The 24101-nt window shown below is 40.5% G+C and overlaps 1 protein-coding gene across 3 annotated transcripts; it reads right to left on the bottom strand.

The window, feature by feature from the left end:
- Positions 1 to 231: 231 nt before the first annotated feature.
- GFUS (GDP-L-fucose synthase) lies at positions 232 to 24101 on the bottom strand. 3 transcript variants are annotated; one of them, XM_074293345.1, is made up of 11 exons: positions 24020 to 24101; positions 20425 to 20581; positions 13426 to 13540; positions 10089 to 10217; positions 9867 to 9940; positions 4420 to 4553; positions 4026 to 4090; positions 2923 to 2989; positions 2641 to 2720; positions 1590 to 1689; positions 232 to 679 (listed from the first exon to the last, which is right to left on the bottom strand). In XM_074293345.1, the coding sequence occupies exons 2-11, from the start codon at positions 20568 to 20570 to the stop codon at positions 624 to 626; spliced, it is 966 nt and encodes a 321-aa protein (XP_074149446.1). In that variant the 5' UTR covers positions 20571 to 20581; positions 24020 to 24101; the 3' UTR covers positions 232 to 623. The 3 variants fall into 3 exon arrangements, with proteins under 3 accessions (XP_074149446.1, XP_074149282.1, XP_074149363.1); XM_074293181.1 differs by lacking the exon at positions 24020 to 24101 and adding an exon at positions 23737 to 24017; XM_074293262.1 differs by lacking the exon at positions 24020 to 24101 and adding an exon at positions 23191 to 23467.

The following is a 24101-nucleotide window of genomic DNA, read 5'->3' as shown; positions in this document are numbered from 1 at the left end:
CAGTCATCTTCTCTCTCCACAGACTTCAGCTTGTCACTAATCTTATCATTCCCTTCTTATATGTTAATAATACAACCTAAAATCAAATTAATTTTGAGGGCTACCACATCACATTCATATGACCCTATTCACTCCCCCCATCCCAATTTTCTTCACAGGAACTGTAATCATACATTCATGTATATATTCATATCATACATTCTGTATATGTAGAAATTAAAACAGGTTGAATCCTCCTGCAAAAATGTATTTTATTTGAATTCTCAATAATCAGAAAATACAGGGGAACCCAGGTGGTCAGTGACTAAGAGGGGGAGCAGATTCCCAGGCTCTGAGCATGGGAGTTTTCCCTGAGGGTAGCAATGGTGGACTTTCAGGAACCAGCCTGGCAGGCATAGGGAAGCCTGTGTCCACCTTGAATTAACTGCAGTGACAGGGTCAGGGACAGAAATAAAGGCAGAGCCAGATGCTCAATTGAGATTCAGGACTTACTAGTCTTCCTTAAGCTGGCCTTTATGGATAATGACGGCCAGGACCTGGAGAAGATAGAAGGACATCTATCCCAGGTCCTTCCAGGGCCTCCTGTCTTTCTGTGACTTGTGCTCTCTTCCCCTATGCTGGGATCACTTCCTGGCTTGCTCATAGTTGTTTTCAAACCAGGTACATGTCTCCTTCACAGCTGAGGAATAAAAAGAGGCTAGGATAAAGATCAAAAGGGGAGTCCTGAGCCCAGCCCAACACTAAGCCCTTTCCCTTGGCCCATGCCCAACAGTTCTGATCAGGAATGTTGGTGAAAGACTGTACAGCATTATTAAGACACCTGACTAGGTCATGTCCTCAACTCTGCCAGAGAAAGGCCTGAGTTGAAATCATGGGATGTGTGCATGGGAGAATGGCTGCAATTCTGGAGAAGACTCAGGGTCTAGTCCTGGCTGTGCCCATGGCCCCAGGACCTCTCCCTAGGTCTCACTGTCTTCTATCAAATGGAGATAAAAGATTTCTGCTCTGCTAAAGCCACAGAGGCATTAGGAACATTACAGTATAGAAATGTAGCAGAGAGAATTTTTTTTTTCCCCTGAGGCTGGGGTTAAGTGACTTGCCCAGGGTCACACAGCTAGGAAGTGTTAAGTGTCTGAGATCACATATGAACTCAGGTCCTCCTGAATTCAAGGCTGGTGCTCTATACACTGTGCCACCTAGCTGCCCCTAGAGGGAATTTTTTAAAGAAAAGATAAAACTAAAGTGACTTGGCCAAGATCATAAAACAAGATGGAGGAAAAGCCTGAATTTGAATCCAGGACTCAAATCCTACAGTCTTTCACTTTTTCAGGCAATACTTACTATGGTAATAATGAAATGAAATTCACCCAGCACCAGAGCTGAAGGAGCCACAGGGGCCAGTGAGCCTAGAGGACCTCAGCCTGGTGGGCAACCTGCAGAGGTCAGAAGAGCCAGGGCTGGCAGCTCCCAGTGGCCTGACCTGCCATTCCAGCCTCTACCCTTCCTGAAGCAGCCCATTACACTTCTGGATGAACATGAATCTGGGGGACCCACTGGAGTGCCGGGTAATTAGCCTTCCCAAGCCTTACCTTGTTTGAAGGGTGTGAATTGGAAGTCTGGAAGATAGGTCCTCAGCTTCTTGTTGCTGGCCGTCTTCTTGAACTGACCATCTGACTTGGTTGTATCAAACTATTAGGAGCCCTGGGTCAAGGTCAAAACCAAACTGGAAGGTTTTGTGGCAGGACAAAGGAATTAGTTGAACCAGACAGGGGGAGGGATCTCCTGTGGCCATTTCAAGCTATATAGATTTCCAAGGAAGCTCCACTCAAAAAGTTCCTTATCCTGCCTCAAAGGGCCAGCCTGATGAAGTCTTCAAGATTTCTTTCCCCAAGAGAAGACCAGGCTTCAAGGCCTGGGGACAAAGAGGCTCACAGGCTCAGCAGCTCATCTAATAACTCTATGGGTCCTAATCCTGTCCTCCCCAACATCACAGGGAGGAAAATATTGGGAGACTGGAAGATTAGGATCGAACCCTGCCTCTAACTTCTGCTCATTATGTGACACTACCACTAATACTTAAAAGTAGCAGAGCTGGGGAAGGAAGAGAGGAAGCAGCATCCTGGATAGGACTGGGGAATGTGGAGTAGTGACTAAGAGTTCAGGATATGGAGCTGAAGGGGCTAAGGGCTACTCTGAGCTCTGGGTCCCTGGACCTTTTTGGACCTCAGTTTTCCTATCTGTTAAAAGAGAGGCTCAGGCTTGCTACCCTAAATTCTAAAATAGTGAAACGCTTCTTATCAATCTCTCCCACATTCCGGATTCTTCTTGCATTCAGGGAATCATTAGTTAATCTTCCATTAAAGAATTGGCTAAGAAAAGATCTTGGGGCAAGTACCTCTCTCTCAGAGAAGTTTTAACAGAAACTCATCAGAGCTATAAGGGTTACCTTACTAAGAGCTTACTTAGAGAAGGAACTGAAGTACAGAAAGGGACTTGCCCAGCTTCACACTGTCAGGCAGTGGTAAGGCTTGCTCCGAAGCCCAGCTTCTCCCTCCATTTTAGGCAGCCTACCTGCTGTGTCAGGGGAGGCCAACAGGCTGGAGCCTTCTAGAGTGTGGCCCCTAACACAGTAAAGGATACGTTCAGCTCCCCTTGGAAACCCATGGTCTCTGCGATGGTCTCAGCTGCCTCCCTGATGGATACTTCGTCGTCTTCATCCACTGAAAGAGTTTTGGATCAGGTCAATCCCAGGTCCTGCCCCTTCCATTTCCCCATCCAAGGCCTGAATCTTATCTTTCTGCAGGGACCAGCTCCTGCCCCATATCCTCCTTGCTTCTTCCCTTTCCCTACCTGACTTCCTGCAGCCTTTGCCTTTACAGAAGATGGCAAGAATGAGATGGGGGGAAAGGAGGAGTTCTGTACCTGAAAGAATGATAGGCTCCACCTCATTGTATTCTCGAAGGACCCAGAGGAAGAGGCGAGCCAGGTCCTGGAAGGAGTGAGGGAAACAGTTGGGTCATGAAGTTATAGAATGGGGTGACATATCAAAACTGGTGATGGGGAGTACCTTTAAACTAAGTCCCTCCTGAGGGTACAGCCCTGCCTAGCCCAGCCCCTTGGGCCCAAGGAAAGAAGGAACTTTGTACTAAGACCAAGGAACTCATGATGGAGGAATTAGCAGGTGGTTCAGTCAAGCAAGCTCAAGGGCCAAGAAAGGTAGTGGGAGCTTGAAAGCAGGAATTCTAAGGGTCAGAGTTGAAAGAGGCCTTAAAGGTCAATGAATAAGAGTGGGTAGTTCCATGATTTATCCAAGGATCGAGGAAACCCAAGCCCCCCGACTCTTGAGCCCACCACTGTCCTGGAGCCAGTCTGGAGGAGCAGACAATCTTTAAGGAAGTCAACCCCGCTTGAGCCCCTCTACAAAGGCCTTCCTGGGGCCCAGCTCAGGCCTTACATCCCGAGGCCCCATCCATGTCCCTCTTGCTGTTGAGCTCCTGAAACCACAAACCTTTAGTTAGAAAAGCCCTAGGAAGAAGGCCCATCTCTCTGAAGGCAAGATCCTTTTGACAGCTTTCAAGTGGTAAGGAACTCACTACTCCTGAGGCAATCCATTCTCCTGTAGGATTGCTCGAATTGTGAAGAAGTGTTTCCTTTCCTCAAACCAAAATTTTTTTTATCTCAACCTATTGTTTTTGCAGAGTGTCTCTACTCACACTGGCCTGTGAACTTTTTAAATATTGATACTAAGCCTTTCTCCTCATCTTGGACTGATTCTGGCCAAAGGGATGGCTCACTGAGCACCAGAGGGCTAGGGTCCCCGTTCTGAATTCAGAGAGGCACCCTGCCTGATTAAGGGTAGTGGCATTGAGTGAGTGAGTGTGTGTGTGTGTGTGTGTGTGTGTGTGTGTGTGTGTATGTGCGTGCGCATATGCACATGCACACATGTAGATTAGAAAGACAGATATCAGAGAGGAATCCCTGACCTCCCTCCCCCAGAGAACCCAAGAATCTAGATGTTCACTTACCAAGGAATAGATGAATTGCCTTCGAGGCTTCCCAGTGCCCCACACAGTCAGAGCAGAGCCACTGCCTAAACAAAAGAGGATGGAATAAGGAGAGATCAGACCACCATGACACTGGGCCTGGAGGGGAGCCAATATGCAACAGTTGAGTGAGGTGCACACACAGACAAAAAACTTCAGCTGAGTTTGGGACCAAACAACCTAGGGCTAAGCTCAAAACCATGAGGAGGGGGGTTGGGAACTAGGTGGAGAGTGGGGGGGGGGTGTAGTTTTGTGTCCCAGGAGGGCATCCATTCATGCTTGCACTCATTTACACACACACACACACATACACACACACACACACACACACACACACACACAGCCATAGAAGACAAAATGATGCAGACAGACTCACGCTTTGCGAGGTAGACTTTGTGGATGAGACCAGGAAGGACATGGCCATCTTCAATGTTGAAGTTGTCATGGGGTCCAAAGACGTTTGTGGGGATGACGGCAGTGAAGGTGCAGCCATACTGCTGGAAGTACGCCCTGGGGGGGAAGGGCCAGGGGCTGGTTGGTCTCCTCACAGGGAGATTCACCTTTCAGTGCCCAGATCAACCCACTTGGCCCAGAAGCCCTCTGACTGTTCCCATAGGCAGAAGGAGAGGTCACTGACTATATCTCCAGCCCAGGTATTCTGGACCACAGGGCTGGACGTGAATCCTATCCTTATCCTATCTTTGCTCTGTCTCCTGTCTGAGGGGTCCCTGAGGTACAAGCCTGATTTTCTTCTTTCTCTTCTCACCTCCCAAGCTCGGACTGGCTCAAGTCTGAGCATACGGGGGTTTCATCTATAAAACTGAGAGTGATACTGGCAATCAAATGAGATTATGTGAAATGTTATCCAATTAACTGGATAATAGTCCAACATTTCAATATTTAATAAATCAATTTAATATTTAATGAAATCAACTGGAGAGCCTCAACCAACAATCAAACAATAATTATGTATGCCAGGCACACATGATAATGGTGATCATATTGATATTTCTAGTTCAATACTGATGTCAATACTGAAGGGAGAGTTTCAAATCAGTCATTCAACAAGCATTTATTAAGAGTTAACTATGGGCCAAGAACTATGCTAAATGTTGGAGATACTAGACAACAGTCCTTTTGTTCATGGAATAAAGATATGAGTAATGGTACTATATGCACAGTCCACCCTCCCACCCCCCACAGTAGATGGTAGGTAACCTTAAAAGAGAAGGTACTAGTGAAGGGGGGAGGAGAAAGAACCCAGGAAAGGCCTTATGCATAAAATGGAACTTGAACAGTCTTAAAATGAAATTGGAAAGCTCAAAAAACTAAGGAGGCCACCTATTTACTCCAGGCAAGGGAAAGAGCTGGTACAAAAGCACCAAGAAGGGAGATGAAGTTGAGATCAAGAAAACAGCAAATAGGCCAATGTAGTCACATTATAGATAGAGTGGGTGGAGGGCAATAAAGTATAAGATGGTTGGAAAAGTGGGAAAAAGCCATTATGAAGATTATGAAGAACTTTAAATGACAAAAAAGGAACTTTATATCTGATCCTGGTAATAGGAAGGACCCACTAGAGTTTTCTGAGTCGGGAAGGGATATGAAATGTTTGGATTTTTGGTTAGCAAAAATCACTTTGCAAGCTGAGTGGGGAATGGATTAGAATGGTGAGAGATTGAGGCAGAAGAAGGCTACTTACTGTACTAGTCCAGTTAAGAAGTTAGGAGCACCTGATCCGGGGAGCAACCCAGGTAAGTAGGTTCTTATGAATAATATTTCTATTAGTCTTGGAAGGATGGGGAGATATACTGAGATATACAATTGAGATTCTATTTTTTAAAATTCTGTAATAATCTAGTAATTGAGATCCTAAAGATAAAGTAATTCTCTTGATTTTTTTTGGCTGAGGCAATTGGGGTTAAGTGACTTGCCCAGAGTCACACAGCCAGGAAGTGTTAAGTGTCTGAGGCCAGTTTTGAACTCAGGTCCTCCTAACTTCAAGGCTGATGCTCTATCTTCTCCATCAACTAGCTGCCCCGAGATAAAGTAATTCTGATTAGGATGGAAGAGTTGTTAAAAGATGCAAGTGCACAGGGAATCTAGTGTACATTTACACTTCTAAAAAATACAGGAAATAGACACAAGGAAAGGAACAGAATGAATACAAATGTCTGGCATGATTCTTAAAGTAACAGGAATGTAAAAGTTAAGAATGAGAATAATGGATAAGAACAAGAAAAGATTTTTTTTTAAAAGCTATATTTAAGCCATATAGGACTGCTGCTCATGTTAAATGAAATAGCACAACAGAGAAAAGTCAGAAATTGTCTATTCCTATTTTTCTAAATTTCCATCCGGGAATATGTCTTAGAACTTGAGAGAATAGAACAAAAATAGCTAGTGAAGAGCTTATGCCCAACATTAATGAGGATATATGAAGAGAGTATCTAGCTGTACTCAATGAATTCAATTCATTGGAACTACATGAATTATATCCCACTGAAAGCAACAGTGGTCTCTGAAACACCATGGAGAGAAGAGAGAACATTCCATTTTTCAAAAGAGAACCTGAAATCTTCAAATTATAATTGGCCTTGATTCTGGGAAAAATTTTAGAATATGACAGCAAAGAGATGGAATATCTAGACAATGGAACAAACGCGAATCACAAAGATTCAGATTGGCTTCATTACAAATGAGGCATGACATTGTTGATGGAGTTGTCAACTGATCTGGCCATTCTGAAGAGCAATTAGGAGCTCTGGACAACATTGTACATATTAATAACAAGATTATGTGATGATCAACTATGATAGACTCTCCTCTACAATACTGTGATCTGAGGCAATTCCAATAGACTTGGAATGAAAAATGCCATCTGCTTTAGAGAGAGAACTATGGAGACTGAATGTGGATTGAAGACTATTACTTTCATCTTTTTTTGTTTGCTTTTTTTTCTTATGGTTTTTCCTTTTGGTTCCGATTTTCTTCTGACAATATGACTAATATGGAAATATGTCTAAAATGATTATAAATGTAAAGAAAGAATGGGTCATGAAAGATTAATCTCATTTATTTTTGGACAGGGATACTAAGCTAGGAGATCAAAAGGATATAAAGATATATTGTCTAAAATCTGGCAAAGTCTTTAAAAACTTATACCTTATGCCATCCTTTTGGAGAACATGGAGAGAAAAACAAGTAAGTGAATCTATAACTCTTCTGGAGTCATTGTTCATTGCCAGTATGTAAGGAGATTTCTATTGGCATGATCTGTGGATCTGTTCTTGGCTTCAATGACCTGGATAAAGGCACTGATGATGTGGTTTATCAAATTTATCAAATTTGCTGATGACACAAAAGTGAGATAACTTAGACCCAAAAAGATCACTACAGTCTAGAATAAGATAAAATTTCATAGGAATAAATATAATATATATGTATATAAATTATATACAACATATAATTTTTATATATTACATATATATATATATATATAAAGCTAATATAATCTTAGGTTGCATTAGGACAGGTAAAACATCCAGAATTAGGGCATCTCCTGACCCTCTCTGTGCTCTGGAGTACTATGCTCAGTTGGGGGGTGGTTAATTTTGGAAAGAAGACAACTAGGATGATAGAAATCTTGTGGTCATACCAATATGTTGAAAGAATTGGTTAACAGAGAGAAGAGAAGGCTTAGAGGAGCATGACAACCCTGTTAAATACCTGAAAGGCTTTTATCTGGAAAAGAAATAAGCTTTGTTCTGTTTGATCCCAAAGGACAGAACTCATGGGTAGACTTTGTAGCAAAGAAGATTTTGGTTTGATCAAAGAGATATTTTCCAGTAACTAGATCATTCAAAAGTGAAATAGGCTGAGTACAGTCTTCAAGCAAAGGCTTAATGACCAAATATTGGGTGTATTGTAGGAGGAATTCTTGTTCAAATGGGTTTTACAAGTTGGCTTTAAAATCCTTGCCAACTTAGATTCTGTGATTCCATAATTCTTTAGTCCTTTAAAGTTTACAAAGTATTTTTCCACGTATAGTGAATAGTACAATTATTATTATCCTCATTTTGTAGCTGAGGAAATTGAGGCTCAGAGGCAAACTGACTTGTCACACAATAGAGTCAGGATTAGAACCTAATTCTTCTTCCTTCCAATCTCTATACTATACTGCCTCAAGGAGTCGAGGAGATGATCAAACTGCAGCCAAGAAAATATGCAGTGCAGGAGGAATTGCTACATATCCCAAGGACTCCCCTTAAATCATGACCCTGACTTGACCCTATACCTCAGCCTTATCCTCCACCTTGTCCTGGGCCCATTTTCCTGACATCACCTCCCTGGAACCTTTCCTAATCCTTTTCTGGAAATTTTCCCAAAACGGGTACAAGCAAGGAGGAAGGATATTCACACAAGTGCATTATTGGTAGAGCATTATGGAAAACTATTGGGAATTATGTTTTTAAAAAGTGGCTAAAATATCTATTCCCTTTACACAGAGATTTCATTATTAGCATCTTACCCAGAGAGACTACTGATAAGATATCTCCATATATACACTGATTGGAGGACAGATAAATAAATTATAGTGAAAATGGAACGTTAACCGAGTTGTAAGATATGCTGAACATGATGAATATAGAAAAGTACGAAAAGATCTATATGAACCGATGCAGAGCAAAGTAAGCAGAGTCAGGAAAATTATATTATTGTAGTCATTCTTCTATATCAACAGAAACAGAAAAACACACAGACACACAAAAGCTAATGCTATAAAATTAAAAACAAGCATGCCTTGAAATAAAAAGATGAGAAGTTACTCTGACTTGACCTCTTTGCAAAGATCAAAGAGCCACAAGAATTGTACACTGCATATTTTCAGACATTTTTGATGGATAATTATCATCACATTTTCTCCCCTCTCTTCAATTTTTTCCCCCTTTAAAAAAAATACTCTTTGTTATATGGGATGTCTCTCTGGGAGGGACACCAAAGTGATATATTAAAAAACAAACTCACCACATTAATAAAAACATTTAAAAAAAAATAAAGCTCTTCACAGCCTCATTCCCTTTTCCACTCATCTTTCCAAGCTTCTTATACCTTTCTCCCCTCTATAACTTTGTTATACTAGCCTTCTTCCAACTCCTCACATGCAACACTCCCACCTCCATACCTTGCTCCTGGCTGTCCCCGTGTTTGGTATGCTGTCCCTTTCATTTCAGATTCTTAGATTCTGGCTGGCTTCAAGTTTCAGCTGAAACGCCACTGTCTGCAGGAAGTCTTCTTAGGTCTCTCCCTCTAGATACTGATGTCTTCCTTTCTAAGGTTACTTCCCTTTTACTCTGCAGGTCTCTTATATGTGTCTGTTTATGTACAAATTGTCTCCAAAATTAGAATGCAAATTCCTTGAGGAAAGAGATTGATTTTATTTGTCCTTTGTATCCCCGGTAAAGTGCCCGACACATAAGAGGTACTTAACGTTTGATTGCTTGATTATATATGTATTATTTCTCCCAAAAGAACATAATCTTAATGAGAGAAGGGTTTACTTAATTTCTAAAATAAAATATTTACAAATTGCCTAGCATAGCGTCTAGCACAATAGTAAAAGTTACATAAATGCTAGCTATTATTATAATAATTATATTATTATTGGTTTTTTAAATTTCTGGTATTTAATACAATAGATGTTTAATAAATGCTTGTTGATTGACAGGATGGAGAGTGGGGGCTTATGAGATTTGGAAGGTACGTGTGATGAAGACAGTGGGCTACAGCTTTCAGCTCTGCTGCCTCCCAAACATCCCAGACCTGTTTTGTACGTCGATCATGCGCTTAGCATAGGAGTAGCCGAAGTTGCTGTTGTGTGGGGGTCCGTTGTGAATCTGAGTGTAGGGGAAGGAAATGGAAAAGAAAGAGAAAGAAAGAAATCCTTGAGGCCCAAAGGTTCTGAGAGGAACACCTCTATTTGCTCTTTCTGCCCAGCCCTTTCCCCTCCCTCCATCAAGGCATTTGAGGGCAGGAGGTCCTCACCATGGTCTCATCGATGGGGTAAGTGGTCTTGTCAGGGAAGATACAGGTGGAAAGGCAGGAAATCACTTTCCGGGTGCCCACCTCATAGGCTGAGTGTAAGACATTGTCGTTGATCTGAATGTTCTTTCTCTGGAGAGGGACAGAATATGACCTCCCCATTCAGCCCCAGTCATCTACACTCTTCCTTTCCCCACTTCCTCCCCCTTCTCTCCAATCCACTGTCAATTCCTTTTCAACTGACCTCCAAAAATCTTTCCCATGTGTCTTTTCCTCTCCACTCTCATTGTCATCACTATAACAGACAAGTTTAAAAGGCCAATTATCACATTCAAGAGGAGTATTTTAAGTTATCAAACTTCTGGATCAAGTCTCTCTGCCTCTAACCTATTCTTCATAGGCTACCCAAGTAATTTTAATGTACAGGTCTGTATCTTTCCACTGCCCCAATACCTACAATGGCTTCTTTACTGCCTTGAGGACAATTCAAACTCCTTAGCCCAGGCCTTTATGAACCCCATAATTTGGTTGTCAGATATCTCTCTAACCTTACTCTTGCTTCTCCCTTCAAACATCACAAAGCCCTCTTCTAGGAATCTCAATTTCTAATTTGGGACTCTGATTTCAAGTAGGTCAGGTATTAAAAATAATTTCTCCCTACTCCTATCATGTAAGGCTTTCAGGTTCCAAACAGTATCCTGCTAGGAAGAGAAACTGGCCAAATCAGAGGAGAGTCCAGGGTTTAAGGAGATACGAATTTTAGTCCTGTGTGTCCCTAACTTACTAAGTTACTGGAAATATCTCCTTTTCCCTCTCTGAGCCTTAGTTTCCTCCTCTATGAAACTAGATGACCTCCAAGGCTCCACCTAGCTCTGAGAGTCTCTATTCTAAGTACCCTCCTAGTTCTGACATTCTGTCACTGAACCAAAAAGGCTATGAGTCACTTGCAAAATTTCCCTACACGCCAGAACTTGTAGAGATGAATGTGATAGGTTGAGGGGTCCACTCTTTAAACAGAAATGTATATTGAACTGAAAAGAAAAAGGTAAAGACGAATGATTATTATTTACAAAGTTACAAAGGCCTTTATAAATGGGGTAGTAAAAAAGTATTAGGCCAAGAAGCTGAGGGCTGAGGTTCAACTTCGTCCCAGGTTTGCTCTGTGATCTTGGACTACTACTCACTTTCTCTGGGTCTGAGATTTTTCTTCAGTAAAAAGAGGAGGTTGTGTATGTGCCAAAATGTTTGTGGCAGCCCTTTTTGTAGTGGCTAGAAACTGGAAAATGAATGGATGCCCATCAATTGGAGAATGGTTGGGTAAATTGTGGTATATGAATGTTATGGAATATTATTGTTCTGTAAGAAATGACCAACGGGATGATTTCAGAGAGGCTTGGAGAGACTTACATGAACTGATGCTGAGTGAAATGAGCAGAACTGGGAGATCATTATATACTTCAACAATAATACAGTATGAAGATATATTCTGATGGAAGTGGATATCTTCAACAAAGAAAAAATCTAATTCAGTTCCAAATGATTAATGATGGACAGAATCAGCTACACCCAGAGAAGGAACACTAGGAAATGAGTGTAAACTGTTTGCATTTTTATTTTTCTTCCCAGGTTATTTTTACCTTCTGAATCCAATTGTTCTTGTGTAACAAGAGAACTGTATGGATCTGCACACATGTATTGTATATATGTTTAACATGTATAAGACTGCCTGGCATCTAGAGGAGGGGGTGGAGGAAGGGAAGGGAAAAGTCAGAACAGAAGTGAGTGCAAGGGACAATGTTGTAAAAAAAAAATTACCTATGCCTATGTTCTGTCAATAAAAAAGCTATAATTAAAAAAAAAAAATAAAATAAAATGAGGAGTTTGAATAGATCAAAGGTTCTTATAGTGGGGTCTGTGACTTCAGTTAAATGTAGACATAAATATCTACACATAATTGAATATTTATATGTAGACAAATATCTACATATAACTAAATACTTACATGTGTGTATAATATTTCAATAGAATTGGTTTCCTTTGTAATTCTCTGATTTTTATTTTGTGCATTTAAAAACATGAAGTAGGAAAACAATTTATACAATGACAGCAATATGATAAAGACTTTTAAAAAATACTTTACATATCCCCTGAGAGAGAAATGAAGGACTCAAGAATACAGATTGAGACATATATACGTGTGTATGTATGTGTTTTGGACATGACCAAAGCAGAAATGCATTTTGCCGGATTATTCATGTTTGTAACAATTCGGGATTGGTTTTTTCCCCCCATTCTTGTTCAAGAGGGGATAGGTTGTGATGGGGAAATAAGGCAAGTTTTTGCTTATTGAAAAAATAAAATGTGCAATTAAAAATTAATAACATTATTTTGAAAAGGGGGTCTACAGTTTTACTAGTCTGCCATGAAAAAGGTTAAGAACCCTTGGATTAGAGGATCTCTGTGATTCCTTTCCAACCCCTTACATTCTCAGTTCTGATCCTATACCTGCATCTCCCCATTTCTATAGAACTTTAATGCTTACAAAGCACTTTTCTCACAATGACTTTCTGAAGAAAACAGTACAAGTATTATTGTCTCCATTTTAAATATATCCCTATTTTAAATATGGGAATGAGGAAGTTCAGAGTGGGGAGGGTCTTCTACAAGGTTACAAAGCTATCAAGTTGCAATTAAATTTCAGTCCAGGCCAAATTCAAGTAGGATTAAAAGGCTGGGTAGGCCTATGGGAGTGTGACTGGGGAAAGGGAGACTGGACAGGAGTTGGTACCACTGGTGCTCAAAGATCATGCTCTTTGAAGAAGCATAACCCAAACTGATGCTCCAAACAATATAATGTTCCAATAAATGCGAGTTGAATGGAACTGCACCGTCTTTGTTGTTCTTCCTTCACACACACACATACACACACTAACCTCCATCTTAATCTTTAATCTCTCGCTTGCGCTTTTAGACACTCTTACTTGGTGATAGGGCATGAAGCTTTAAAAACACACACACACACACACACACGCACACACACACACACACACACACACATTAACCAAAGTTAGTGAGCCCTAAATATCTGATTCTGTCATGTTTAATTTTTTTCTCCCAGCTTCCAGGAACCCTGGGCATGCAGTTAGTCCTTAGAAAAGGACTAATGATTGCTATAATTCTGAGGAATGAGTCCTACCACTAGGCAACCTTCCTCCTGGGAAGTTCCAGGACAGCGTCTCAGCAAATTGGGAGAGAAGGAGAAAGAAGTGTCTTAAAAGGAGAAGAAATCACCATGTTGGGTCTTTCCCCTTTAAGCTCCAAAGGCAGAATCCTTTCTTACCCAGAAGTCCAGGTTATACTTGATGTTCCGGAAGAGGCCACCCACCATGGCTGCCAAATGGATGACATGCGTAGGCCGATGTTTCTCAAACAGGGCTCGGGTCTGGACTGTGTCCCTGTCAAGGAGAGAGGCAAACCATATTCTGACTCAAGACATTTATGTGTCTACTACGTGCAGAGCAGAGGGAGATATGAATCATACAGTAAAAAATGTGCATGCACATTAATTTAGCTGTTGACACTCTAAATGTGGAGTTCTTGGACAATGGTCAAGGAAAAGACATACTATTATTCTTTAAGGATATGAACTAAAATATATTAATCCTAATGCTTTTTCTATAAGCAAATCCAGGAAATAGAAGAAAGTTGTAGCTTAATGGAAAGATGGCTTAGGTTAACACTGGCTGTGCAACTCTAAACTAGTCATTTAACCTGTTTCCCCATCTATAAAATGAGTAATTTGGAGCTAGTGGCCTCTCAGGTGTCCTCTAGAAGTAAATCTAGGATCTTAATAAAAGTGTAGGGAGAGTTGGTCTTATCATGTGCCCCAAAGCAACAAATTTTATCATCTTGTTGATAAGAATTTGCAAAGGGACCAACATGTAAACAATTATAAACTTATGCTCTAAGATTGGTAGCAGACAGTTCCAAAGATCTTGTGATGAAGAGAGCCATCTACACCCAGAGAGAGGACTGTGGGAACCAAATGTGGATCACAATATAACATTCTCACTCTGTTGTTCGCTTGCATTTTTTTTTCTTACTCATTTCCTTTCCTTTTTGATCTGATTTTTCTTATGCAGCAAAATAATTATATAAATGTTTACATATATTGGATTTTAACATGTATAACATATATTGGATTGCTTGCCATCTAGAGAAAGAAATGGGGGGAAGGAGGAGGAAATTTGGAACACAAGGCTATGCAAGGGTCAACGTGAAAAATTATCCATGCATATGTTTTAAAAATAAAAAAAATTTTCCAAAAAAAAAATAAGATTGGTGGCAGAATACAAAGAGAAATTCTGAAAAGATAGTCCAAAAAATTAATTCAATACAATTTGTTACTCAGTGACTTTAATGGAAAGGTGAGAATAGGTAAGGATGGTAGAAAGAGGGAATCCAGAAAAAGGAACAAAAGACAAAAAGGCTGACAGGAACAATATTTATATATCCCAAACCCTTTTTTCAAGAGAAAAATCAGGGAGGCTCTGAATATGACAAAGCAGCTAGGTGGCACAGTAGATTAAGAATGCCATACTTGGCATGAGAGGGCCTGAGTTAAAATCTCACTTCAGACATTTATTTAGTTTGTGACTCTAGACAAATCATTTCACCTGCTTTGGACTTAGTTTCCTCTTCTTTAAAATGGGAATAATAGCACTTACAGGATTGTTGTAAGAATCAAACTAGATTATATATAAAAATAGATATAGGAATATATGGCTATATAAATGCTATCTATTTTTTCTTATTAAATTTTAGCCCTTATTTGTAATTGGAAAAAAGGCAACCAAAAGAACACCAACTCTATATGCTATCAAAACCATATGCTTATTAATGCCAGCAATGCTTTTTATATTATCTAGCCTCTAATTTGATATTCATGTTAATATTGTATAAGGGTGTATAAGGGTAAAAAAAATTTTAATTTGCAAATACCAGCCTTCCACCCTGAATCTAAATGCTGACACTGCTTGTTAGAAAACAGACACATGCAAATATAACTATGAGGATAAACCAGAGCCTTTTCCCTTTTAATACTGTGGTTTCTTGTACCACCTCCATCCCTATTTAGGTCACAGTCCAAGGGAAAAGTGTAATTCTCTAGAATAAAGGGTCTATTGTTCTCCCATAGGAAGCAAGCTTTAAGATGTTTATTGGGTTTGGTCAAGTTAGTTAATAATCTCGACAACAACAACAACAAAACCCAAAACTCAGAGTTCTGTAACTTTTCTGTTCACTAAAGCACTTATTGAAATTTTACCATCTTGCTTTATCTCTCTAAAGGTTAAAATTTTCTTTCTGCTTCTAAAACTGTGATAATGTTCAGCTAAGCCAGGTACAGCATTTTCTCAGTGGTCCCCCAATTCTTAGAGATAGTAGATGTCCATATTTTAAATACAGATAAAGATGAGGCATCTGATCTTATTCTCACCACCCTGATCTACCACTTAGAATCCCCAGAGAACCAGGCAACAAACAACTTTCAAAATGGGTTTGAGTCCAACCAACAAGTTGATTTCAGAGAGGCCTGGAGAGACTTCCATGAACTGACTGAAGCAAAGTAAAATGAGCAGAACCAGGAGATCATTATACATAGCAACAACAAGATTACATGATGATTAATTCTAATGGATATGGCTCTCTTCAACAATGAGATGATTCAAACCAGTTCCAATTGTTCAGTGATAAAGAGAGCCATTTACACCCAGAGAGGACCGTGGGAACTGAGTGTGGTTCACAACATAACATTTTCACTCTTTTTCTTGTTTGCTTGCATTTTATTTTGCTTCACTTTTTCTCTTGTGAAGCACAATAATTGTATAAATATGTATGCATATATTGAATTTAACATCTATTTCTTTTTAAAAATTTTTTAAAGCTTTTTATTTACAAAACATATGCATGGGTAATTTTTCAACATTGACCCTTGCAAAACTTTGTTCCAAATTTTCCCCTCCTTCCTCCCACCCCCTCCCCTAGATGGCAAGTAACCCAATACATGTTAAATATTTAACATATATTTCTGTTATGTTTAACATATATTGGACTACTTGCCATCTAAGGGAGGGGGAGTGGGGGAAGGAGGGGAAATTGGAACAGGGTTTAGCAAAAGCTGATGTTGAAGAATTGTCCACGCACATTTTGAAAAATAAAAAACTAGGGCAGCTAGGTGGTGCAGTGGATAGAACACCAGCCTTGAACTCAGGAGGACTAGAGTTCAAATGTGGTTAACTTAACACTTCCTAGCTGTGTGACCCTGGGCAAGTCACTTAACCCCACGGGAGGGGGGGGGGAAGATTTAAATAAATGAAAAATAAAAAACTTAAAAAAAAAAAAAAGATTTGAGTCAAGCTAGGAGGTGGGAGTTTAGGCAAAAAAAAAAAAAAAAAAAGATTTGAGTCAAGCTAGGAGGTGGGAGTTTAGGCTGATTTCTAGCCTTCTCCCTTATCATTTAAGATTCTTAAACTAGAGGGTCACACAAGTGCTAATACACTCTCCTCTCCCAATCTCAGCCTACCTGAACCAGAGAGCTGATGAAAGCTATTTTTGGTGCTTCAACCCTTCCAGAGCCTTCTAAGGGAGGATATTTAGGGAAGCACTGCCTTTTCCCTTGACCACTTTCTTTCCCCAACTCACCAATTTGTGCCTGTGAACTTCTGTAATTTTCTCTAGCAAATGTAGGTCCCACTCAAGACAGATCTAGAGCACCTCATTTTATTTCAACCTGACTGAAGATCTCTACTGGCTACAAAAATAGCTTTCAATAAATTTCATTATTAGATCCCTAATTTTTATATGTGTGGCCTATTTCTCTTCTGGATATGGTGGTTGTTTCATTAAAAATCATTCATTTATAGGGCATAGATATAAAAATATAATAAATAATATCAATAGAGGAATTCAATCAATGTTCCTCTTCTATTATTTTCTATGAACCCTATGATTCATTGAGAAAAAGGAGTTGGGAATTAAAGCATATGTCAGCTTGCCCATCTCTATAAAAAAAATTTTATTAAGACCATGAAGGTACCTACTATCAAGGGCATGACAGATGATACTTTTGTTAGGGAACTTTCACAAGCATTATTTCATCTTAAACCATATCTTTCCCATCATCCTGATTCCTGATAAAGAGGGATTCCTAATAGTTGGTCAGGTTAATTGCTCCTGTTTGCAGAGGACATCATACTGTTGTAGCAAGCCCTAGAATATTGCAGAGCCTACCAGATAAATTTTGTAAAATCTCAAAGGAGTCTGCCCCAATCATCCACATAGCAAAACCAGTGCACGTGAAGAATATCTACAATTAAGACTATAACATGGAACCTAGAGTTTGTCCCTCAGTATATATACCTATGAATCTAATGAATTTACTTATCAATTTGATTAGCTAATGCCAAATAAGCCAGAACAAATCAGAAACTGGTTTTATTATAGTCGGAGTATATTATTCTCCACTAGTAGTTGATGGAGAATGTTAGTCAAAATTTAATAATTGATATTTATATATTATAGGAAATAAAGAAAAGAAAAATGACTTCAATTAAACACAAATGACCATATTTTTTAAAAAATAAAAATGCCTGTTAATCATTTGCTACAGGAGATAGATAAGGGAATTTATCTTCTTAGTAGGATTAGTTTCACTAAATTAAAAATAATTGTCTGCCAAGTCAAACAAGGGAGGACTCTAGAATCCTTCACCTTCAGCAGCTAAATCTTTAAGATATAGATATATGGAGAAAAGGAGAAATTGAAGGCTGCCTCTGGTTACAGTTTATAAGAGATCATAGACAGCAAATTAATAAGGAATAAAAGTGAGGCGAGGCTGAGGAGAAATTAAGGAATGACTCAAGTATACCCAAAATAAGTGAGGGGTAGATCTAGGACTAGGGAAACACCAGATACCACAACAAGCATCTTCAAGCTTCTGAAAGGCTGTCATGGGGAAGAACTCTCACATTTACCCTGTTTGGCCCCAAAAGGAAGGACTGGCAATGATGAGTTACAAAGGGGCAAATGTAGGCTTTATATAAGAAAAATATTTCCTAATTGTTAGAGTCATCTCAAAACTGAATGGGTTATCTTGAGTAGTAGTGGGCCTGCCCTCCTCAGAACTCTCCCAGCTGAGGTTGTTTAACTACTTGTCAGGAAGGATATGGGAAGGGATTCTAGTTCAGGTACAAGTTGGAGTAAATGATCTGAGGTTGTCCCTTGATTGATAATGTTGGAACTAGAAAGAATCTGTTCCAAGTGGGGAAATCCCATTACAATCCAACTTGTGCCAGCCCTGGCCAAGAATGTCAACATGTGATAGGAATACTCCAGGGTAACGTGGCAGGTAGATGCTGGGCTGCTGCTTTAGGGAACAATCCTCATTCTTGACCTCTTTGTAGAACTGACATTGTTATCACCTACCTTCTCCTCCTGAATACTCTCTCTTCTTTAGACTTTCAAGGTCCCTCTACGCTCTGATCGGCCATTCCTTCTCAGTCTTTTTGGCAGGATCTCCATCCACATCATGCTTGCTCACTACCCATGAGAATCCTTCAAGACTCTGTGCTGGACCCTCTTCCCTTTTTCCTTTAGACTATCTCTTTTGCTGATCTCATTTATTTCCATGGGTTCAGCTGTCAATTCTATGCAGAAGATTTCCATATCTACTTTTCCAGCCCAAATCTTCAGGCTCATTTTTCCAACTGCGTGTTGGGTATTTTGAATTGGATGAACTACAGACACCTTAAACTCAAAAAGTACATGACTGAACCCATTCCCCCTGCAAACTTTGCCCTCATCCCAACTTGCTACTTCTTATCTTGCGTCCCCCATCACTCTCCCAGACTTCATTGTAGTCTTTAACTCCTACTCCTACTTACATCCCATATCTAATTCATTGCCAGACTGTTATTTTTGCCTTCACAGTATCTTTCATATATGTCTGTTGCTCTTCACTCAAAAGCATCATCCTAATTCAGGCCCAGATTACCTCTTATCTGGAAGCTCCTGAAATGGTCTCTGAGCTACCCATCCTTCACCCAGCTGACAAAGTAATTTTTCTAAATTGTAGATTTATGTCATATCCCTGCTCAAAAAGTTGTAGACTTCCTCTTAACTATAAGCTCAAACAGTTTGCAATTCAAAGCTCTACTTTCCTTTTTCCCATTCCCCTTCCCCCTTCCCCCCCCCCCCCAATTGTCCAGCCTCTAACCCTGGCCTCCTTACTGCTCCCAAATTCCATTTATCTTCTATCAACCATCTTGAAGCATTTACACAAATGATCTCCACTCTTGGAGATGGGGCAATCTGTCCCATCACCTCCTCATAGTATCCCTTAGTTTCTTTTCAGACTCACCTCTGGTCCTATCTTTTGCAAGATGCCTTCTGGTTCCCCTAGCTGCCTAGTCTTTGCTCCAAGATTACCTTTGATATTCTCTCACATCCCTGGTTGTCTCTCCCATTGGAGTGGGAAGAGCAGTGATTGGTTTTGCCATTCTTTATATCCTCAGTGCTACGCCTGATCGATCCATGGTAATGGTTGAATAGAACAGGTAGGTGGTACAGTAGCTAGGGTACTAGGAAGCCCTAAGTTCAAATCCAGCCTCAGATATTTATTAGCTGGGCAAGTCATTTAACTCTGTTTGCCTCAGTTTCCTCATCTGTAAAATGAACTAGAGAAGGAACTGGCAAACCACCCCAGTATCTTTGCCAAAGAAAACTCCAAATGAGGTCACAAAGAGTTGAACTACAAACAACTAAGTGAATGAAAATGCTATTCAACAAAGGATGAATAAATGATTGATTAACTGACTAGCTTAGGGAACCAAGGACCAAGAAGTCAATCAGAGACATGTGGCTATGTGGTGGCCTGAGGAAAAGAGAGAAAAATGCTGAAGAGAAAAGCCAAGGATATAATATTGCCAGGCACAAGTAGAACAATAAAGGATATAACAAGTAACAATCTGGCTTTCCTGGCATAAAGTGGGGGGACCAGGATGTTTGTCCAGGGGAAAATTAAGCAAGTCACTGCTGTGATGTAGGTCCAGCCCATTCCTAGCTCCCTCCAATCTAATACAACCCAACTATTGCCTGGACAAAGAGAAACAGATATATAAATATATAAACAAACAAACAAATAAATATATATATATATAAGAAACAGATATGTAAATATATATACACACACATATATATATATATACATACATACACACAAATATATATATATATATGTATGTATATAAAGGTTCAGGGGAAAAAGGAATTAATCACTTACATCAAGTCTGCATCCTTAGAGGAGACAAATATCCACTGTTCTCCAGGCTGGCTAGCACCATCAGCCACTACTCTCTGTATGGCCTTCCCCACCAAACCAGAGCCTCCAGTGACAAGGATCCGAGTGACCTCTGATGGCTCTGCCATGGCTGCTGTACCTGTGGGGTCAGAAATCACAAAGATGGAAAAGTTGGGCTCTGATCCAAATCCTACTATAATAATGTCATAGCATTTATTTATCTTTATAGAGCCTGTGGTTAAGTGACATCCACAGAGCTGATTCAGATGTGGCTCTATTCCTAATCAGCCAATTCTGCCTCCTTAACAAAACCTTTCCAGATCCCTTCACATGCTAAGACTGCCCCTGCTCCAACCTCACGTTATACTTTATTTTGTACCTTCTGATAAGCTTGAGATACTGACATTGCTAGTTGGTGTATAAACAGAGTCCTAGGCTTGGAACTCAAGAAGACCAGTCACTTATCTTTCCTCAGCCTCAATTTACTCACCTGTAAAATGGTGATAATAATAGTACTCACTTTACAGTACCATTTCAAGGAGCAAATAAAAAAAAAATTAAATACATGTTTATGTATTGCGTTTCTGCCTTATCCTTATACTGAACTACAAGTTCCATGATGGCAGGCAAGTGTTTCATCTAAACTTGTTCTCTCTTTCAGCACCAACCACAAAGCTCTACAAACAAGAGACACTTAACAATTGTTGCTTTTGTTGGATCCTTTTCTACCCTTCCCCTCCCCCACCACTTGCTGCTTCTTTCTCCTTCCTTCCCTCATTATATCAAACTAATAATATAACAACCACTCAAAATTATTTATCCTTAAAGAGCCTGGGCTTTATGATCAATGTATAATATTAAGGGACAGGTCAATTCTCTGAGAGCCTCCACAGCTATGGATCTGAAGGAGCTGCAAGGCAGCCTTTGCTGACAGGTGTTGCAATCTGGCAATGAGGAAGGAATTGGAAGCCGGGGGAAGAGGAGAGAGGTCAGACAATGAAAGGGAATCTCAGTCTCCTTTTATCATCCTCTCGCAAGTAGAGATCCATTCTGCAGGTTTGGGTTGGATCTCCAGCAGTCACGTCAGGTGGCTCCCGTGTATTGCAACAGTATAGGAAATGGTAGAGACTGAGGATCAATACAGATGGCAAAATCTGGCACCTACTGAATACTTAACATAACTCAGTGGCTAGAAATATACATCACAAGTTTATTACTATTCAAGTAATGACAGTCAAGTCTACACAGATTTTAAAGCATCCTGGAGAAATCAGCCTAAAACTGATCTAAAACCAGACCATTAGCACAGACTGAACTACAGTCTTCTAGACATAAGATTAATCCATAATGACCAAAATGCTTTCCTCACAACAATCGTGCAAAGTACAAGTATTGTACTTTACAATTTATAATTTACTGTATATAAAGTAGTGGTATAAGTATGTTCCACTCCATTTTACAAATGCAAAAATAGGTCCAGAGAAATGAAACAGTGTTGCTAAAGGTCACACAGATGAGAAATCACAATGTTTCAAATCCAAGTCCTCTGATCCCTACTTCAATATTCTAAAGGACTCTAGTGCAAAGCTTTTTAAACTTTTTCCATTCAGGATGCCTTTTTGCTGGAGAAATTTTTACAAGATCATGGGATAAAGAAACATAAAAAGCCATTTACTGACAATAAAATTATAATTTTTTGATTCTTACATTCAGTTATGCAACCCCATAAGGAGTGGCAACTCACAGTTTAAAAAGTTTTGCTCTAATGGATTGCTTCTTCTCCCAAGGTTAAATTTCGAATTAGTCAAAAGGTAGAGACCCATAGGTAAAAAGAAGCCCATGTTCTGGCCAAGGAGTGGGTGGGACAGGGATGAAGGCTCACAGGTGAGGCTGCCTCCACAGGGAATAATGACTCTTTTTTGCCACTTGCCTTCTGAGAATTGTGTACTGGGAGTTTGTCAAGGGTACCACTCACAAAATAAAATACCAAAAACTAATCCTGGAATACCAATAAATACCACACACCTTTCACAGGACCAGTCTTACAAAGGGAAGGGAATAATGGAACCGACCAGGGAGTCTCTGTCTTAGGATACAAGAGGATAAGAAAGGATCATCTAGGAGTAAGAGGAAAAAAACTTCCTTAAGCTCCGTACTTCTTGGAGGCCAAGTATCCATTCACATTGTTTTGGGGAAGCATAAAAATCCTGGTCTCAGGCCAGCCAGTACTTATCCATCTTCAACATTTCCCCTTTCCTGTCTCACCTGGGTAAGTTTGAAGAAACTCCTTCCTCCTAAAACTGAAAGCCCTTTACAACACAGTGACAGTCAGTTCACTATGCCAGCAAAGTTCCAGTGAGGAAGAACTTACTTCTTCCCAAAACAGCAAAAAATGTCCTTTAAGGGCAGAGGAGTTTCTTTTTGTCTTTCTATCCACCGTGCTTATCACAATACAAGTGCTTAATATATGTTTATTGATTAAATAATTTTGCCTAGCCTTTTTCTTTTCTGCAATCTGCCTTTCAGCACCATCTGCTCGTTTTTTCTCTCTGGGGCCAAGGAAAGTGAAGCTAAGGACAAGATGGTCTTTCAAATAGTGTAAAATAGCAATCAAGTTTCCCAAGCCCCATCACCAGTTTTCTTCTCTCTTCTCCTTTCTTCCTCCATTTATGTGTGAGCAACTCCATCCTCTCCCCTCAACCAAGTAATCGGTCAGCATTTATTAAACATCTAAGTACAAACATGTACCAGGTGCCTAGGATCCCGTGTACACGTTGTGGCGGCGCCTAGAATACAAGGACAAAGGTAAAGCGGTCTCTTTGCAGCTGTTGCCTGATGATCCTTTCGGTAGATCGTTAACTCCTTAAGGACGAGCACGGTCTTTTGCCCCTTTGCATGTTCCTTGCACTTAGCCCAGTGCCTGGCACATTATGGTGCTCTGGCCCGGCCCCGAAGGACATTCCGACGTTACACAGGAGGAAATAACATGCACATATGTAAGTTACGTGGTATTTAAAAGAAATACAAAATAACCACCGGGGAGTTGGGTACTGGGAAAGAAGAGGCCGGAGGGCGTGGAGAAACTGCTCCTCTAGCCAGTGAGAGGGGGCAGAGGCTCAGGAGAGGGCGGGATCAGACGCTCTCCCCCTGGGTACAGCGTGGTCCTCCTTCCGTGGGCCCTCAAAGTGGGGGGAGGGGCAGTTAGGTGGCAGTGGGTTGAAAGCCAGCTCTAGAGTCAAGAAACCCGAATTCCAATTCAGACGCAGACACTTACTAGCCAAGTGGGCAAATTACCTAAGCCTGTCTGCCTCAGTTTCCACTTCTGTCAAGTGAGCTGGCGAAGGACGGGGCAAAATAGTATCTGCTAAGAAAACCCCAAACGGCATCACGAGGACTCTGAAACGACTGAATGAGAACGCCTCGGACTCTCTGCGGGCCTCAGTTTCCCCGCTCTGTCCGAAGGAATGGATCACATCTCTGAGCGTGCTTTGTGCCCACACTCGGGAAATAAGTGTGGCCACGACCCTCCCCAACTCTCACTTGCCCCATTCCGCCTTCTCCCCAAACCGACTCCCACCTCGGCTCCGGACTCCACCTGCTGCTCCACAACTGCTTCCGGCAGCAGTCCACAGCGGCCACGCAAGAGGATCCAGCCAAAG

The sequence above is a fragment of the Sminthopsis crassicaudata genome, chromosome 1, assembly GCF_048593235.1.
Source record: "Sminthopsis crassicaudata isolate SCR6 chromosome 1, ASM4859323v1, whole genome shotgun sequence".
Lineage (NCBI taxonomy): Eukaryota > Metazoa > Chordata > Mammalia > Dasyuromorphia > Dasyuridae > Sminthopsis > Sminthopsis crassicaudata.
Note: the sequence above shows the minus strand (reverse complement) of the source record. Positions and strands in the feature narration are given on the sequence as shown.

Excerpts from the sequence above, each read along its gene's own strand:
- GFUS (XM_074293345.1), bottom strand. The coding sequence starts at position 20,570 with ATGGCAGAGCCATCAGAGGTCACTCGGATCCTTGTCACTGGAGGCTCT. Across the intron at positions 13,541-20,424 it reads TCTAAGGATGCAGACTTGAT|GGACACAGTCCAGACCCGAG; the intron begins GTAAGTGATTAA and ends TCTCCTTGACAG. Across the intron at positions 2,990-4,025 it reads GGCAATTCATCTATTCCTTG|GACCTGGCTCGCCTCTTCCT; the intron begins GTAAGTGAACAT and ends CACTCCTTCCAG.